The 20,412-nt window shown below is 38.7% G+C and overlaps 1 protein-coding gene across 3 annotated transcripts; it reads right to left on the reverse strand.

Moving 5' to 3' along the window:
* Positions 1-970: 970 nt before the first annotated feature.
* LOC127436372 (ataxin-10-like) lies at positions 971-19,379 on the reverse strand. 3 transcript variants are annotated; one of them, XM_051690460.1, is made up of 11 exons: positions 19,221-19,379; positions 18,649-18,843; positions 12,433-12,518; positions 12,227-12,323; positions 11,924-12,091; positions 11,745-11,825; positions 9,473-9,632; positions 9,267-9,375; positions 8,543-8,721; positions 4,192-4,255; positions 971-1,432 (listed from the first exon to the last, which is right to left on the reverse strand). In XM_051690460.1, the coding sequence occupies exons 1-11, from the start codon at positions 19,349-19,351 to the stop codon at positions 1,248-1,250; spliced, it is 1,455 nt and encodes a 484-aa protein (XP_051546420.1). In that variant the 5' UTR covers positions 19,352-19,379; the 3' UTR covers positions 971-1,247. The 3 variants fall into 3 exon arrangements, 1 of the variants encoding a protein (XP_051546420.1); XR_007896379.1 differs by having other exon boundaries at positions 1,348-1,432; positions 4,192-5,177; XR_007896378.1 differs by having other exon boundaries at positions 1,358-1,432; positions 8,513-8,721.
* Positions 19,380-20,412: the final 1,033 nt, after the last annotated feature.

The raw sequence follows: 20,412 nt of genomic DNA on the forward strand, positions 1-20,412 counted from the left end.
AGATGTGATTCTGCAAGCTAATACTTCTGGTCTGATTCACTTGGGACAAACTAACACCAGAACTAGAGGGGTATGAGTGCAAAAGAGATGGTGTGGGATAGACAGAGAGATAGACAGTTGGGTCAGTCTTGGAGAGGTTGCTGTGCTTAGTTGCTGTGTAGATTATGTTTGACAGCAAGCAAAGCAATCATCTTAAGCCTTGCCATCTAAGCATTGATCTCCATTTAACAAGATACATGCTCTGTAAACAATAGAGAAGTGCAAAATAACACATTTTCAAAATCGAATAGTTGGTCAGTTACCTGAACAACTATTGACTGTTTGGTGTTAGGGAAGCCCTGTATAATTAGGCAATTTTCGAGTTCACCTGACCCCAATTGGATGCATTTCTAAGGGGCCATTTAAATAAAATTTTCCAGTCAAAAACAGAGCGCATCAGAATGCAGGGGTCTCAAGACATGTCTTTAAAATTTAGCTATTTTGACTTGATACGCCGCCTTGAAAATTCAACATTCATGCATCGACAAAAGACGTAGTCCGCATGTGTATGGCTACAGCAGCAGTGATTTTCAGGGTACGTATTTTAAGACATAACTATTTTGAAGGCTTTACCTACACTGACAAACAGTCTTTCAACTTCAAAAGCAAAAAAAAAAAAAAATTGAAAGCTAGTAAATTCTAGATAAACTAGTTGATCTCACTTAAGTAATTGGTTGTTGGACAACTAGTCAACCATAGCGACTCATACCTAGTAAACAAACCCAAATTTGTCGAGCTTTCCAAAAGGAGGAGCCAACTCCCACAGCTATTGAGCCTTAAACTTTATGTGAACAGATCAAGAGGTCAGCCTGGTCTCTATAAAACGCACTGGATTAAGGATTAACCTCTACTCCCTGTTGGTCACCAGAGTCTCTTTAGTGGCTGAAAAGCCAGGAAGACATGGTTCTCCTTGTTTCATAGGATTTGAATCCCACTCGGGGGGGGGGGGGGGGGTTAGAATCAAAGAACACTCAATGCATCACATACATCAGCATGAGTCCACTAAGATAAGCTCCTCTGATTGATTTCCTCTTGTGTGCAGAACACAAAAGCACAGACCACCCCCTTGTGCTCCCAACTACTGATTGGACATTTAATGGCCCCAGTGTGTTCTGTGGGCATCTGAAGCCATCTCCAGAGTGTAATATAGCAAACTAAAGGGGTATGGTGGATCCTGGGATAGGCGTCTGCAAGCTCCACTTAATCAGCTATGGGTCCTTCTGTAAGGGCCTGAGGAGTAGACTGCCATCCCGTTCTTCCACTCTGAAGCCCATCTCTCTGAGCATTGTGTCATCTGCCACACCTTGTCTCCGAAGGCCTTGTATCAATGTCTGATTCTCAGGGTTGTGTTCCAGAAGGATCCGAATTGCAAACACGGCCCACTGGCTTATAACTAGAGAGTATATTCAGGAAAAGATCATAAAAAAAAAACCTAGACAAACAAACTAGATTTTCTAAATAAAATGTGAATTGCTTGCCAATGCAAAACTTGCTATCATGATGCTAGGGTGTTTTAAGTGGCTTTTAATGTTACTATGTGGTTTCCTAGGGTATTCTAGTTGGTTGTGTACTGGGTCCAAGCTAAAAGATCCCATCACCAAGTCTCTGTGATATTCTGGTCCCTAGTTATGTCATGGGTCTCTCATTCAAATTAAATCTGCTTCTGATGTTTTTTTTTGTTTGTTTTTTTGCCTGTTTTGGGTTTTGCTCATCCAACAGGCAAAAATCTTCAAGGAATATTCCAGGTTCAAACATGTTAAGCTAAATCGACAGCATCTGTGACATAATGCTAATTGTAAAATTAAATAATAAAAAAAAAAAGAAAAAAAAAAGCAAGTATCGTGCGTTCACAGTGAGGCACTTACAATGGAAATGACTGATGAATGGGACCAAATTTTGGAGGGTTTAAAGGCAGAAATGTGAAGCTAATAATTTTATAAAAGCACTAACGTAAATTCTTCTGTTAAAACTTGTGTATTAGTTGTAAAGTTGTTTAAATCATTTTTTACAGTCGTTTTAGGATTTATGGCATTACGTCATCATGGCAACAAAGTTAAATATAACTTTAAACAGAAAAGGTTAGTAAATTATTGTATCACACTAAAAATAATGTTAACATCTTGTGGCTCTACTTTTGAAACAGTGAATATTTTAACGTTTACAGATTGGCCCCATTCACTTCCATTGAAAGAGTCTCACTGCAACCCACATTTTTTTTTTGAAAAGGAGTGACAAGTTTAAATGAATTTGTGGTAATCAGCGTTATGCCACAAATGCTGTCAACTGACCTTACCATGTATTGAACCTGGAATGTTCCTATTAGTCCAAGCTCTCATAAAATTATTAATCACACCTCTCTTCAGAAAGCCTCATGATTTATGGTACAGTTTCACTCATGATGGTAAAACAAACAGTGTGAGAAGAGTTACACCATGTCCAACCAAGGTGCGATGCAAGATGTTTTCAGCAATAAGCAATATGTATGTCAGTCAACAATGAATACAAAACGGCTGTGTTACCTGACAATCATTGCCAAATGGAAGATATTTGTCATTTAATCAACAGTTATGAAGACAGGATTTTGGACCACTGAGAGTCCAACAGTCAGGTTCTGGAAGTAAAAATCCCATTCTTTTTCTCCATATGTGAACTGATCTTTAACGATAACTTATAAATCTTTAAAGACAGACATACCATGAGCTCCAACGTTATTAATCAAAGGTATATGCCCCTGTTGAAGCCATCAGTGTTATTTCAACTTCATTTTTTAACAACTGTATTAAACAGCAGAATTCAGGTAAAGAACTACACTACCCATAATCCTGAAGAAAAAGATCCACCAATCAGAGAATTGTGGCCAACAATGTGCACTAAGAGAGCAAAGCAGCAACCACTTCAGTGATGCAAACTACTTATATATTTGCATATATCTGAACATGCCTCCCACCCAAAAATAAATATGTATATACACATTGTCTATTCTACAGTAATAATTAACAACTAAAAAACATTAGTTTTTTTATTTTTCCATTTGTAATTTGATTACGTCATTCACAATGCTTCATGGGATTGTAGAACATTCCCTCATTAAAAGACTTTTGTCATGATGTAAAATTTGTCATGATGTGATTTACCTCGAAGTTGGTTGATTTGGTTCATGGCTTAGGCTAGAACTCTTTTATAAAATCCTTATGGAAAAAAATGGAAATTAAGCGGCTGAAAGTGGGCGGAAACTGCTGCGCTCTATAGAGGTTCTGATTTTTCCAAAACATTAGCTTGGGTGATTTAATTTCCCGTAGCACTAGTGAAGCTAACATTATCAGGCCAGCAACACTTTACAGTAAGCAAGGATGACAACTTCCTGAAGCAGTCAGGAAGTTGCATCCGGGAGGACACAAGCTCAGCTTAGTGGTTCATCCCCTGGTGAAAGAACAACTGGCACTGTGCCCTGCTTTCTCTAATACAGACCAACAGTGCTTCTAGAGAATGGGAGCATTTTTTTGAGGGTAACAACAGTGCCGGCATCATTCAAGGAGCCTTTGAAAACACAGCTGTAATGTATCAAATTGTTGTGTTGCCAATGACCCATTACATTCAGAACTGAGTTGGCAGGATGCAAAATGCCACACCATTTCTTTGAAGTGGTGATTTTCTACCCAGGATTTTAAGTTTTCCAGAAAGTGTTGTACATCTATAAAACTGACTTGTCAACACCACAAAACTACTCATAAAAGCAATACCTACATTTTGCTTCATAAACTATTGACTTAATATTTTACACAAAAAGATTGATGGGTGAGGGTTTGAAAATTATCTCGAGTCAGCCCACCAGTTCCTCCTCTCTACAGGGTATGTCTTCCATTAGGTTGTGGCCTTGCTAGGTTGAGGGACATGAAAAGTTGGCTTTGCTCTAACAACATTTAAACTCCGTTTTCAACTCTGAAAAGCCACCAATCATTCAAACATCAAATAGTGTGGTAAGCCCTCCATTAGCTATGGAAGCTAAAGGGCTATTACAATGCTATTCACATTTTATATAGCAATATCTAGGCATTTTTTGTGGCGGTCGCTACTAAACCAGGAAACGGCCATAACGCGCACCACAAAAGAACAACTTGAAAAAGCAACCCAGGGAGTCATAACCAAGGATACAAGGGTTATTGCTGTCGATGCTGCAGTTGTCCAGAATGAGAGCTATTCCATCCAGTTCTCTTACCTACAATAAAATAAAAAATAAAAAATAAATTCACATCACAAAAGAAATGGTCCATTTGAGGAACACCAATGATCAAAAAACAATTACTTTCCACGGTGCATGCGGTTGAGCTGTGTCATATACAGTCATATACTGTAGGTTTGGGCTGGTTTGTCACTTACAGGTTATAACTATACATTACCCTAATCACGTGTTGTAACCCAAGACGTACAGTGGTTTGCAATTAACCGTCTCAGTTAATTTAAAGCACTGACTGGGAAAGAGGAGACACGTGTTAATGGCTAGCATGTAGTTTGATTGAGAAAGTAATTCTAGCTATAAAACTAAATGGAAATTTCTGTAATCATCCACTTCGGCCAGAGAAATAAGAAGCCATCCTGTTTGGCCATCTACACAAGCAGATTGGTCAAAAAGTGAGGGTACAGGCTGGGGGAGACTGGCTATTGTTTTTTGACCTTTGACCTCTCAGTTATGTGCCTAGACCCTATTTAAGAAGGCTGGTACCAGGCTCTCTTTGCTGATTGAAGGGGACAAACCTGAAAGGCAGAAAATCCCTCCATCGCAGGGGGTTGCTTACAAGGGAATTCATTAAAAGAAAAAAGGAGAGAGAGTACAAAGTGGAAAAAGATTTGGGCAAGAAATGAGATGATACAAGCATGAAATCCAGATTGCTTCTCGAGCCTTTATCTACCAGCATTAATCCCCTGATTAGTTTTCAAGGAGGTAGCTTCCACAAACAAAAAAGCCCAGGCCTGGGATGACAGACAGCAAGCAGGGCTCTCAACTGCAGCATTGTTAATGTGTTTACCACTACTGGGCTGTGCCATCCGTTGATCAGAAGATTTTCAGAGTTGGCTGCAAACTCTATGGTGTCTGGTTTCATCATTTATTGCCAAAAATTCCTTCACATTCCAACAAGTCACTGAAATCGCAGGAGGGGAAGTTTAAAAGATGATTTCCACGAAATTTGCAAAATACTTCCTTCCTCTGGCAACTACACTGACTATTTCAGTCTCTACGACCAATCAATCAAGTGTTTCATTGGTTATTTTTTTTTTCTGCAAGGTGCAGTCTTGCTATACTTTTTTTGTATCAAGCAAACAAGTTATCCATTAGGGATGTATTTTGAAGCTGACTAGTCGATTAACAGATCTTAAGGGGAAGGCCTGTATGATTAAGTTGGTTTAAAAATTTTTGGTTTCTTAGTGCTTCTGCGTTCAAAAACAGCTAGATGGAGTACAACAAAATGGACCAAAATGCAGCAGTCTTGCACTCTTTTTTAAAAGCTGGACTACTTTTACTTGACACGTCATCTTAAAAGGCAACATTCCTGGGCAATCTGTGCTAAAACAGTGTGAGATGCGACACAACAACCAAAGAAGTTCATCTAAATGTGTGTGGCTGTAGTGGTGATGTAATAGGGATACATTAAAAGCACCAACTTTTCCAAGACGATTTTACCATGCACACAGCTTTCCTCTTACATATATAAATATTATACATTTACAATTTACTTTGGAGGGTAGAATTCACACAAATTATTCTAATTTAAAATGGATTTAAACTAGGTGCTTGAAACTAGAGGTAGACCGATTTATCGGTTTTACAGAATAACTGGTGATTGCTTTCTGGACTATTGGTTATTAGCAAAAATCTATTCCGATAGTTGCCGATATAATTTTTTTAATTCCAATTTTTTTTCCTTCCTCATCAATAAACCTCATTCGGTGGTACACACACACACACACGGGAAAAAGAAAGTACACCCTCGAATTCTATAGTTTTACATATCAGGACATAATAAAAAATCATCTGGTCCTTAGCAGGTCTTAAAATTAGGTAAATACAACTTCAGATGAACAACAACACATGACATATTACACTGTGTCATGATTTATTTAACAAAAATAAAGCCAAAATGGAAAAGCCATGTGTGAAAAACTAAGTACACCCTTACTGCTTCCATAGGAATTAAGAGGCTAAGTAGTAGCCAGGTGCTGCTAATCAAATGCCCTTGATTAATTGATCATCAGCAAGTGTGACCACCTCTATAAAAGCTTAAGTTTTAGCAGTTTGCTGGTCTGGAGCATTCAGGTGTGTTAACACAATGCCAAGGAGGAAAGACATCAGCAATGATCTTAGAGAAGCAATTGTTGCTGCCCATCAATCTGGGAAGCGTTATAAGGCCATTTCCAAACATTCTACATTGAAAAAGATTATTCACAAGTGGAAAACATTGAAGACAGTTGCCAATCTTCCCAGGTGTGCACGTCCCAGCAAATTCACCCCAAGGTCAGACCGTGCAATGCTCAGAGAAATTGCAAAAAGAGTTACATCTCAGACTCTACAGGCCTCAGTTAACATGTTAAAGTTCATGAGAGTACAATTAGAAAAAGACTGAACAAGTATGGTTTGTTTGGAAAGGTTGCCAGGAGAAAGCCTCTTCTCTCTAAAAAGAACATGGCAGCATGTCTTAGGTTTGCAAAGTTGCATCTGAACAAACCACAAGACTTCTGGAACAATGTCCTTTGGACAGATGAGACCAAAGTGGAGATATCTGGCCATAATGCACAGCGCTACGTTTGGCGAAAACGAAACACAGCATATCAGCACACTCACATCATACCAACTTTCAAGCACGGTGGAGGAGGTGTGATGATTTGGGCTTGTTTTGCAGCCACAGGACCTGGGCACCTTGCAGTCATTGAGTCGACCATGAACTCCTCTGTATACCAAAGTATTCTAGAGTAAAATGTGAGGCCATCTGTCTGACAGCTAAAGCTTGGCTGAAATTGGGTCATGCAACAGGTCAATGATCCCAAGTACACCAGCAAATCTACAACAGAATGGCTGAAAAAGAAAAGAATCAAGGTGTTGCAATGGCCCAGTCAAAGTTCAGACCTCAACCCGACTGAAATGCTGTGGCGGGACCTTAAGTGAGCTGTGCATAAACAAATGCCCACAAACCTCAATGAACTGAAGCAACACTGTAAAGAAGAGTGGGCCAAAATTCCTCAAACGATGTGAGAGACTGATAAAGTCATACAGAAAATGATTACTTGAAGTTATTGCTGCTAAAGGTCGTTCTACAAGCTATTGAATCATAAGGTGTACTTAGTTTTTCACACATGGCTTCTCCATTTTGGCTTTATTTTTGTTAAATAAATCATGACACGGTGTAATATGTCATGTGTTGTTCTTCATCTGAGGTTGTATTTACCTAATTTTAAGACCTGCTAAGGACCAGATGATTTTTATTATGTCCTGATACGTAAAACCATAGAATTCAAGGAGGGTGTACTTTCTTTTTCCCATGACTGTATATATATATTTACAAAACTCTTCATCTGGTGAATTTGTAAGTTATAAAAATCTTAATTTGGTAAATACTTACATTTAGACCACTGTAACGAAGTCTCTGTCATTTCAAAATAATATATTCCAGCATATTTCTGGCTTGTTTATTGTAAAAGTCATGTGTAATGCACCAAATCTTCATTTATCTGGATATTATTGGGATTCTGGTGGCAAACTAAACTGCTTTTGGGATTTGGACTTTGTTTATTTTGGATTCTTGTAGCCTTAATATCTGTCATAGTAAGAAAAAACTAAGATTTTTTTTTTTTTTAATCATTCTATAAATACATTTTTAAAAACTATCAGCCGATTAATCTGTTATCTACCTTTTCCACCACCTTAGTTATCAATATCAGCATTACAAAACCTCTCCTAGAGAAAACACACATTGTCCCAATTGTACTCCAAATCTTTTTTTTTTTTCTTTTTTCTTTTCTCCCAATTTGGAATGCCCAATTCCCAATGTGCATTTTTTTTTAAGTCCTCGTGGTTGCGTAGTGATTCGCCTCAGTCCGGGTGGTGGAGGACGAATCCCAGTTGCCTCCATGTCTGAGACAGTCAACCTGCGCATCTTATCATGTGGCTTGTTGAGCGCGTTGCCATGGAGACATAGCGTGTGTGAAGGCTTCACGCCATCCACGCTCAACTCACCACGCGCCCCACTGAGAACGAACCAGATTATAGCAACCACGAGGAGGTTACAGTGTCTTTACCACTGAGCTACCCAGGCCCCCTGTACTCCAAATCTTATTGTTACAGAGATATAGCCCTTGACAAAATCACCTATATACAAATATATAATATATATATATATATATCTCTAAATAAAGTTCCACTGAGTTCCACTAATCGACTAGTCAGTTGTTGGACAGCAAGCCGACCATTGTGACATATCCTTACTTTCTATTCCATGAGCTTTGTTTGTAGTACCTTGTCCTGGTTGACAATGTGGCCATGACACAGGTTTCCAATGAGTCGGATGAGATGAGCTTTGAAACTGAGGACAGGGTGGGTGTCGGCGCCCCCTGGCCTTGTCAAGGAGAAATCGTGCGCCACAGTAAACACATTTTTACTTGTTTTGCCCAGTAAATGGACCTCTTTCAAGAGATCTGGGGGATGAGAGAGAAGATATATAGAGAATTTAAAAATTACACACGAGAGAGAGAGACGAGAGAGAGAGAGAGAGAGAGAGAGAGAGAGAGAGAGAGAGATACATGCTGGCATTGCTCCCATATTTAAGGTGTGACATCAGAGTAGGAGATGACAGCACAGTCTTTAAGGAATGTAGATGGTGTCTCTCTGCAGTGAGCTGTGACCTGTTGGGGGAGTCTGTTTCATACAGTGCCCCATTGAAACGACCGCTTTGTGTTTTAAACGGGAAAGGTGGGAGAAAGCCTATAGGGGCCTGTGGTTGATTTTTTGGTTTAGTTAATCGTCTGCAAAACACAGTATGAGGGATAGAGATTTTAGCCCCATTTTTTTCAGACTTTTTACAGAGTGAGCAAGCAGTTGTACCAAAACAAATATTTTGAATCTCGAATTCATGGCAAAAGCTTGATAATTTCACATGGTTTTTGCATATTCACATTAAGAATAAATTAAGATTTTTTTCTCCAACAAAAGCAAAAGCATTACGCCAGTGTATGACATTTACCGACTGTTGAGCTCAAAAGGTCAGAGTGATCTTGTAGAGCCATAAACTTCTTGCGGCCAGAGGTCATCTCACAAAGGATGTCCAAAAGCCTGATAACAACCATTGCCGCCTTCACACAAAACATATGTGTGGATCAGTAAGTGTATTTCAGAAAAATGCATACTAAAATTAGGAAGTTTAGAATGGGTATTGCAAATGAAGTTGACCTGGTCGTCGGCTGAGGATTGAGAGCTCAGACTGAGAACGGCTCGGCAGTGACTGTTGAAGCAGGAGGCCAGGAACTGAGCTGCACTCAAAGGTATTAAAGATTCCTTCTCCTCCTCGCCAACACCAAGCTGTGCTAATATTAACTCCAGTAGTGTGAGTCTGTTATCATAAAAACACAAATTAACAATCTCTATTAAAGCATTTAACAAACACACTTGTTCTGTGTATTTGCATGCAATCATTGTACTCTGTTCCAAACACTACTGAGCTGCATCAATGTCTACTGACTACATCAGTGACTACTTTCTAAGGCAGCATCCTAAAGGGAATAAAATGTCATAAGTGAGAGAAAGGCTGAATATTTCTAAATAGTTTGATGTAAGTTGATGGTTGTTTAACGATGTAATTAAATAGGGTGAATTCAGGTAAATAACTTTTTTAAATTGAGATGAGTGACACAGCACACACAAATACTGTGTAAAGCTCTTCATGTTTAATTAGATGGAACTACTGTCTATAGTTATATTTACAACTTATATCTCCATTGACTCCATCCAAAATTTTGGTGATGCCAGTTCACTAGGTTTTTTACATTCACAGTGACTTAAAGGGGCAGTTCTCTACTAACACTTATGACGTCTCAAACTTGTATTCCTTTCTTTCTTCTGCGAAACACAAAAGGTATTTTTAATTATATACACCAATCAGCCACAACATTAAGACCACCTGCCTAATATTGTGTAGGTCCCCCTCATGCAGCCAAAACAGCGCCAACCCGCATCTCAGAATAGCATTCTGAGATTATATTCTTCACACCACAATTGTACAGAGCGGTTATGAGTTACCATAGACTTTGTCAGTTCAAACCAGTCTGGCCATTCTCTGTTGACCTCTCTCATCAACAAGGCGTTTCCGTCCATAGAACTGCCACTCACTGGATGATTTTTGTTTTTGGCACCATTCTGAGTAAATTCTAGAGACTGTTGTGGATGAAAATCCCAGGAAATCAGCAGTTACAGAAATACTCAAACCAGCCCATCTGGCACCAACAATCATCCATGTGATTAACTAATCAGCCAATCATGAGGATGCAGTGCATAAAATAATGGAGATACGGGTCAGGAGCTTCGGTTAATGTTCACATCAACTATCAGAATGGGAAATAAATGTGATCTCAGTAATTTGGACCGTGGCATGATTGTTGAGTGTTTCTGTAACTGCTGATCTCCCGGGATTTTCACACATAACAGTCTTTAGAATTTACTCCAAATGGTGAGAAAACAAAAAACATCCAGTGAGCGGCAGTTCTGTGGACGGAAATGACTTGTTGATGAGAGAGGTCAACAGAGAATGGCCAGACTGGTTCAAACTGACAAAGTCTACAGTAACTCAGATAACCGCTCTGTACAACTGTGGTGAGAAGAATAGCATCTCAGAATGCTTTTCTGAGATGCGGGTTGGTGCTGTTTTGGCGGCACGAGGGTGACCTACGCAATATTAGGCAGGTGGTTTTATTGTTGTGGCTGTTCGATGTATGTGTATTTTTCTATACATTGCAAGTCAACTGGGTCCAAAACTTTCAAGCTCCAAAAAGCAAATAAATGCAGCATAAAAGTAATCCATATGACTTGAGTGGTTTATTCAATGTCTTCTGAAGCGAAACGATCAGTTTGGGGTGAGAAATACAGCTCTACGAGCTCTGCACAAGTGTGTATGCATCAAGATCAAGGAAGTGTGAGCGAGCTTCTCTCATGAACGTGCACAGGAGACTGCACATATCAAGATTTATAGAGCAAAAGGAGTTACATTTTGGTCTGTTTCTGACCCAAAACCGATCATATTGTTTCAAAAGATATGGATTAAACCCCTCTAATCATTTGGATTCCTTTTATGCTGTCTTTATATGCTTTTTGGAGCTTGAATGTTTTTGAACCCATTGACTTGCATTGTATGACTATAAACACATCATATGTCGTTCAAAATATCTTAATTTGTGTTCCCAGAAGACAGAAAGTCATACGAGTTTGAGATGTCGTACAGGTGAATAAATGATTGGATAATTATAATTTTTGGGTGAACTATCCCTTTAAATTCGCACTGATTAAATCATCCAAGTAGTTCTGACTCAGTATTGTGGTGCATTTAACAATTTCAGCAGTGTACAATACTGTGGGGTAAAGTAATACGCACCTACTTGTGCTTAACGTACAGGCCAAAATAAACCTCTTCTGGTTATAACAGATCTATGATACATCAGGGAATTGCTTTTACCTTTCTTCATTGGTCATCTCTGAGTACATCTTCCCAATGAGCTCTGAAGACTTGAGAAAATGTTGTGTGGCAATCAAAACCCTGTAAGTTGGGAAATATGATATGACCAAACTACTGATTCAAAACAAGACTTAAAACACATAAAACATCCCAGATGGATCAAAAGACAGAGCTCTTACGTCCAGTCCACATCAGGGAAGGTCCTGCACAAGTCCATGATCTTCAGGGACACTTTGAGCTGTTGTCCATCTTTAGCTAACTGCTCTGTCTTGCATTTATCCAGACAAGTGTGGAGTACCATACATGTGTATGAAACAGCTTTCTCATCTAGGAGCTCCAAAAGGTCCCTTGAAGGACAGAAGAACTGATTACAAAACTGCACCTATACAGGGCTATACATACTAATGAGCAAGAACTGCACAGATTTTTGAGTAACATAATGAAAAATGCACCAGTGGAAGTCTGACCATAAATTCACTCACCGAAAGATGTGCGGAAAACCAAGCTCCCAGATGTCATCTTTGCAGAGCTGGTTTCCAACAGCAATGTTACCAAGAAACTGAATACCACATCGAAGTGCTGCCAAAGAGAATGCAGCACATTGATTTATCTGCCGTTTACGCTCTCACACACACAGAATAGCCTACTAATGGTGCTGTGCCCTTTGTCAGAGACATTTGAAACTCACCATCATAAATGTCATTTGAGCTTCCCGATGAAAGCTTCAGGAGTTTGCACAAAATCTCAAAAGATACCTTGATGGAGCCGAGATCTCTGTTAAGAAACATTTTTTTTTTTTTTTTAAATCCACAGACCACAGCTTACACATTAAAAGGTTTTGTAAGAAATTTCAATTTTTGCAATATATAAAATGTTCCCTAATACATAGCTAATTTACAAATAAGGTTGTCTGAGGTGATACAAATTTGAAATCTTTTAAAAAATGTTTCTTAAAACACGCGTCATGTTAGCAGAAATGTAATCTTTGTGTCCAGTTTGGTTTCATACATTTTCTAAACAATATACAGTACGTGTGTGTGTGTGTGTATATATATATAGTTGTGCTCAAAAGTTTACATACCCTGGCAGAAACTGTGAAATTTTGCCATAGATTTTGAAAATATGACTGATCATGCAATGTCTTTTATTTAAGGATAGTGATCATATGAAGCCATTTATTATCACATAGTTGTTTGGCTCCTTTTTAAATCATAATGATAACAGAAATCACCCAAATGGCCCTGATCAAAAGTTTACATACCCTTGAATGTTTGGCCTTGTTACAGACACACAAGGTGACACACACAGGTTTAAATGGCAATTAAAGGTTAATTTCCCACACCTGTGGCTTTTTAAATTGCAATTAGTGTCTGTGTATAAATAGTCGATGAGTTTGTTAGCTCTCACGTGGATGCACTGAGCAGGCTAGATACTGAGCCATGGGGAGCAGAAAAGAACTGTCAAAAGACCTGCGTAACAAGGTAATGGAACTTTATAAAGATGGAAAAGGATATAAAAAGATATCCAAAGCCTTGAAAATGCCAGTCAGTACTGTTCAATCACTTATTAAGAAGTGGAAAATTCGGGGATCTCTTGATACCAAGCCAAGGTCAGGTAGACCAAGAAAGATTTCAGATTCAGATTCTTCTGCACGAAAGCTGCACATGGGACGCTCTTGGACTTTCCAGCATGACAATGACCCTAAGCACAAGGCCAAGTTGACCCTCCAGTGGTTACAGCAGAAAAAGGCGAAGGTTCTGGAGTGGCCATCACAGTCTCCTGACCTTAGTATCATCGAGCCACTCTGGGGAGATCTCAAACGTGCAGTTCATGCAAGACGACCAAAGACTTTGCATGACCTGGAGGCATTTTGCCAAGATGAATGGGCAGCTATACCACCTGCAAGAATTTGGGGCCTCATAGACAACTATTACAAAAGACTGCACGCTGTCATTGATGCTAAAGGGGGCAATACACAGTATTAAGAACTAAGGGTATGCAGACTTTTGAACAGGGGTCATTTCATTTTTTTCTTTGTTGCCATGTTTTGTTTTATGATTGTGCCATTCTGTTATAACCTACAGTTGAATATGAATCCCATAAGGAATAAAAGAAATGTGTTTTGCCTGCTCACTCATGTTTTCTTTAAAAATGGTACATATATTACCAATTCTCCAAGGGTATGCAAACTTTTGAGCACAACTGTATATACTTAATGACTTTAATACCTTTTACTTGATGGTTACACTACATTTTTAAAATACGTTACTTGCACATTAAATACATGAGAATGTACTCTTTCATTTAAAAAAAGTTGAGCCACGAATATCAAGACGTTTTAGGGGTTAGACCACATGACCCAAGCAAAATGTGCCTTTTCATAAAAATTTCAAAACATCATTCACTTTTTTTTTAAACTTCACAACCTTTAGGGTCTAAAGGGCTCCTCTCTGTTTTATGTTTTTTTCAGTCAACATAAAAAACAAAGTGCAACCTATCAAAATGAAAAAAAATAAAAATAAAAAAAATATATCAAAATGACTTTGAACTCAGGAATTGAAAACATGTTCATCATAGAAGAGGTGTATTAAAGTACCTCAATTCCGAAAAAGTTGGGACAGTATGGAAAATGCTAATAAAAACAAAAAGCGGTCATCTGTCAAGTCTATTCACACTGTAGCATATTAAAAGATCCTCAACAACACATTATTTGATGTTTTACCATGTGAATGTGTTTATTTATTTTATATACAGTGCCTTGCAAAAGTATTCAGACCCCTGACCAGTTATCACATATTACTAAATTACAAATGGTACATTGAAATTTCATTCTGATTGATATTTTATTTTAAAACACTGAAACTCAAAACCAATTATTGTAAGGTGACACTGTTTTTTTGTTGGGAAATACTTTTATGAAAAATAAAAAAAATGAAGTATCTTGCTTGCATAAGTATTCAACCCCCACACATTAATATTTGGTTGAGCCACCTTTTGCTGCAATAACTGCTTTAAGTTTTTGCGGTACATATGTACCAGCTTTGCACACAGTGACGAAGTGATTTTGGCCCATTCTTCTCAGCAGATTTGCTCCAGGATGTTCAGGTTGATTTGGTGATGCTTGTGGACTGCAATTTTCAAATAGTGCCACAGATTCTCAATAGGATTGAGATCAGGACCTTGACTGGGCCACTGTAGGACATTTATCTTTTTGTTCCTGAGCCACTCCAGTGTTGCATTGGGCTTGTGCTTGGGATCATTGTCATGCTGAAAGGTGAATTTCCTCCCAAGCTTCAGTTTTTTAGCAGAATAAAGCAAGTTCTCTTGCAGTACAGGTGCATCTCAATAAATTAGAATGTCGTGGAAAAGTTCATTTATTTCAGTAATTCAACTCAAATTGTGAAACTCGTGTATTAAATAAATTCAATGCACACAGACTGAAGTAGTTTAAGTCTTTTGTTCTTTTAATTGTGATGATTTTGGCTCACATTTAACAAAAACCCACCAATTCACTATCTCAAAAAATTAGAATACATCATAAGACCAATAAAAAAAACATTTTTAGTGAATTGTTGGCCTTCTGGAAAGTATGTTCATTTACTGTATATGTACTCAATACTTGGTAGGGGCTCCTTTTGCTTTAATTACTGCCTCAATTCGGCGTGGCATGGAGGTGATCAGTTTGTGGCACTGCTGTGGTGGTATGGAAGCCCAGGTTTCTTTGACAGTGGCCTTCAGCTCATCTGCATTTTTTGGTCTCTTGTTTCTCATTTTCCTCTTGACAATACCCCAATATCTATGGGGTTCAGGTCTGGTGAGTTTGCTGGCCAGTCAAGTACACCAACACCATGGTCATTTAACCAACTTTTGGTGCTTTTGGCAGTGTGGGCAGGTGCCAAATCCTGCTGGAAAATGAAATCAGCATCTTTAAAAAGCTGGTCAGCAGAAGGAAGCATGAAGTGCTCCAAAATTTCTTGGTAAACGGGTGCAGTGACTTTGGTTTTCAAAAAACACAATGGACCAACACCAGCAGATGACATTGCACCTCAAATCATCACAGACTGTGGAAACTTAACACTGGACTTCAAGCAACTTGGGCTATGAGCTTCTCCACCCTTCCTCCAGACTCTAGGACCTTGGTTTCCAAATGAAATACAAAACTTGCTCTCATCTGAAAAGAGGACTTTGGACCACTGGGCAACAGTCCAGTTCTTCTTCTTAGCCCAGGTAAGACACCTCTGACATTGTCTGTGGTTCAGGAGTGGCTTAACAAGAGGAATACGATAACTGTAGTGTCTGTGTGTGGTGGCTCTTGATGCCTTGACCCCAGCCTCAGTCCATTCCTTGTGAAGTTCACCCAAATTCTTGAATCGATTTTGCTTGACAATCATAAGGCTGCGGTTCTCTCGGTTGGTTGTGCATCTTTTTCTTCCACACTTTTTCCTTCCACTCAACTTTCTGTTTACATGCTTGGATACAGCACTCTGTGAACAGCCAGCTTCTTTGGCAATGAATGTTTGTGGCTTACCCTCCTTGTGAAGGGTGTCAATGATTGTCTTCTGGACAACTGTCAGATCAGCAGTCTTCCACATGATTGTGTAGCCTAGTGAACCAAACTGAGAGACCATTTTGAAGGCTCAGGAAACCTTTGCAGGTGTTTTGAGTTGATTAGCTGATTGGCATGTCACCATATTCTAATTTTTTGAGATAGTGAATTGGTGGGTTTTTGTTAAATGTGAGCCAAAATCATCACAATTAAAAGAACCAAAGACTTAAACTACTTCAGTCTGTGTGCATTGAATTTATTTAATACACGAGTTTCACAATTTGAGTTGAATTACTGAAATAAATGAACTTTTCCATGACATTCTAATTTATTGAGATGCACCTGTATTTCCCTATATTTTGCTCCATCCATTCTTCAAGATGCCCAGTCCCTGCTGATGAGAAGCATCCCCACAGCATGATGCTGCCACCACCATACTTCACTGTAGGGATGGTGTGTCTTGAGGCATAGAAAGTGTTAGGTTTGCGCCACACATAGCGCTTTGAGTTTTGGCCAAAAAGCTCTATCTTGGTCTCATCTGACCACAAAACCTTCACCCACATTGCAGCTGGGTCTCTCACATGCTTTCTGGCAAACTCCAGATGTGCTTTCAGATGGTACTTTTTGAGAAACGGCTTCTTTCTTGCCACCCTCCCACACAGGCCAGCGTTTAGCAGTGCTTTTGATATGGTTGACTGGCGCACCATTACTCCACTCCCAGCCACTGAACTCTGTAGCTCCATCAAAGTGATTGTTGGCCTCTCTGTGGCTTCTCTCACAAGTCTCCTTTTTGTTAGAGCGTTGAGTTGAGGGACAACCTTTTCGTGGCAGTGCAGCTTCCACTTCCTGATTATTGATCCAACTGTGCTCACTGGGATATCCAAACATTTGGATATTATTTTGTACCCTTTCCCTAATCTATGCATTTGTATTACTTTATCTCTAACTTCTGTGGAATGCTCTTTGGTCTTCATTTTCCAGATTCACAGCATTGACCAATGATCCTTCAACAATGGGTTTTTTATCCAGAAAATGTGATTGCAACTTCAATGATTCACAGGTGGATGCCAATGGTAAAGTAATTGTGTCCTCATTAGGGCAGTTTCTTTCATCGGTGTAACCTGGCAGCTTCTATAGCACAGGGGTTGAATACTTATGCAAGCAAGATATTTCAGGGTTTTTTTTTTATTTTTTTTATTTCCCAACATAAAACCAATGTCACCTAAAAATAATTGATTTTGAGTTTCAGTGTTTTAAAATAAAATATCAAACAGAATGAAATTTCATTGCACCATTTGTAATTCAGTAATATGAGATAATTGGTCAGGGGTCTGAATACTTTTGCAAGGCACTGTATATACAGTATATACACTCATTTCAAATCAGATAATTGCAACATGCTCCAAAAAAGTTGGGAGAGTAGAGTGTTTACCACTGTGAAACATCACCATTTCTTCTAATTACCCTTATTAAGCATTTGGGCACTGAAGACACAAGTTTCTTAAGTTTGGAAAGTTTTTCCCCCATTCATCCATTATGTAGGTCTTTAGCTGCACAATTGTACAGGGTCTCGCTGCTGTATTTTGCGCTTCATAATGCGCCACACATTCTTAATTGGAGACAGGTCAGGACTGCAGGTAGGCCAATCTAACACCCGCACTCTCTGCTTTCGCAATCATGCACTTGAAATCCGGGCAGTATGTGGTTAGACGTTTTCCTGATGTACGGCAATGAAGGCCCGTATAATTGCACAGCTGAAGACCTGCACAATAGATGAATGGGGGGGAAATTCCACTTGCTAAACATAACAAAATTAACATGTCTTCAGTGCCCAAATGTTTAATAAGTGTAAATAAAAGAAATGGTGATGTAACACAGTGGTAAACACTCGACTGTCTCAACATTTTTGGAGTGTGTTGCAATCATCTGATTTGAAATGAGTGTATATAAAAATAAAACTATTAAATTCACAAGGTAAAACATCAAATAATGTTTAGTTGTAGTGCTTTCAAAATAGCACAGGGTGATTCGAATTTACAAATCACTGCTTTTCGTTTTTATTAGCATTTTCTTTACTGTCCCAACTTTTTTGGAATTAGGGTTGTCGATCTGGACAAAAAACTGATCACATCTTTGACCCACTTGTCAAATATCACTGAAATAGATGTCCTGAGTAATCAATCACACCTGTCTCTGACAGCCCTACTCCATGTAAATAGCATAAAGGTGTTAGGATAGCAGCCTGCCTCTTTAAAGTCAATGAGAAACACTTATCATCTAGTCTAGTAGAACTTAACAGCACCCTTAAATATTGATTCTGTGTTGTTATATATGTGGCAATATTGCATATATTACTACCTCAGGCTGCACTGATTTTGAGTGCACTGAACACAGGCATTCCTGTGCGCTCTGAAACACTCTGCGGTGAGTTTAAGGCACAATGACACATCTTTCTCCAGTAGATCTTCCCCGTCACTCAAGTGCTGAATATCCACAGAGAGTCTTGACAGCACGGCAAAGAGGTTTCCAATAAAATCCCCCTCAACACTGGCTCTGAAACAACATGGACATATTTTTGATTATCTGAATATGTAAGACAATACACCGGCCCTGTCTTTTTATCTTAAATGCATAATGTGTGTCAGATTACAAGTTTAGGTTTAAATAACTGTAGTAAAGATCTTTGTGGTGATGACGAGGAACATATAGGATTATATATAGAGAGCGAAAAAGAGCTGGACAAGAGTTAATATGGTTGGGCACTATAATTGAATAGGATTGCAATAAATATAAAGCCTAATTCTCTGCATTCTTGCCTCACACACACAAACACGCTCACGCCATCTCAATGCGTGTCACGTAGACACACACTCAAACTCTGGCACATACATTAATATTTATTTATTTTTAGCGCTAAAAGTGTGTCATACCTGAACTGTTCATCTCGTAACGCTTTCGTCACAGTTTGCAGAGCTGTGAGATGAGTATGTATTAATTTCTCCGTGAACATTTCAGTGAGCGCGAGGTTTATATTCTGCATGCTGTCACTGTGACATGCCATCAACACACTCCACGCGCGACTCTGAACACAAAGCTTGACTTCCGCCTACCGCAGCACAGGATTTCAAAATTAAAGCCTTTATAAAAGCGCATTTAAAATGGGAAATGATTACTCTAAATTAATTTACTGTGATCATCAATCCCAGCCCTTTAAAAATGAATACGAGTGACACCTAAGTCATACTGTGGATTACAGTTGTCCAATGAGGACATTTGATTTAACAAAAGTAAAAAATAAAAAAAAAATAAAAAAAAGTGTTGGTTTGTGATATGTCAATGTGGTAAGTTTTGGTTTCTGCTAGGACACAAAAATTAAAGAGACAGTTCACCCATAAATGAAAATTTTCATCCTTCAGGCATCCCAGATGTTTATGACTTTCTTTCTTCTGCAGAACACAAAGATTTTTAGAACAATATCTCAGCTCTTTCCATACTATGCAAGTGAATGGTGACCAGACCTTTTAAGTTTGACCCACGAATAAAGCACATAAAGCACACTCCAGTGGTTTAATCCATGTCTTCTGAAGCTATCCAGTCAGTTTTGGGTGAGAACAAACCAAAATATAATTAATTTTCCCATTATAAATCTTGCCATTGCAGTCTCTAGACATGATCATGATTTGTAGCTTGATTACACTTCCCAGTGCTTGACGAATGCGCAGAGCACTAGATGGCAGTAGGGAGTGTAATCGAGCTCGAAATTATGATCCCCAAGAAACGGCTGATGTCAAGATTTATAGTGAATATATATATATATATATATATACACACTGCTGGTCAAAACTTTTGAAACACTTGACTGAAATGTTTCTCATGATCTTAAATTTTTTTGATCTGAAGGCGTATGCTTAAATGTTTGAAATTAGTTTTGTAGACAAAAATATAATTGTGCCTAAACTAAAATTTTATTTAAAAAAAGTTTTTGAAATGGATGACTTGGACCGAATAATTAAGAAAAGCAGCCAATAAGTGCCCAACATAGATGGGAACTCCTTCAATACTGTTTAAAAAGATATCCCAGGGTGATTCCTCAAGAAGTTGGTTGAGGAAATGTCAAGAGTA

Source organism: Myxocyprinus asiaticus, chromosome 47, assembly GCF_019703515.2.
Source record: "Myxocyprinus asiaticus isolate MX2 ecotype Aquarium Trade chromosome 47, UBuf_Myxa_2, whole genome shotgun sequence".
NCBI lineage: Eukaryota > Metazoa > Chordata > Actinopteri > Cypriniformes > Catostomidae > Myxocyprinus > Myxocyprinus asiaticus.

Bases quoted from the DNA above. Each gene is read 5' to 3' on its own strand.
- LOC127436372 (XM_051690460.1), bottom strand. From the start codon at position 19,351: ATGGCATGTCACAGTGACAGCATGCAGAATATAAACCTCGCGCTCACT. The intron at 12,092-12,226 runs GTGAGTGAATTT...CTGTCCTTCAAG, and splicing joins GGTTTTCCGCACATCTTTCG to GGACCTTTTGGAGCTCCTAG. The intron at 11,826-11,923 runs GTAAGAGCTCTG...CCCAACTTACAG, and splicing joins TTCCCTGATGTGGACTGGAC to GGTTTTGATTGCCACACAAC.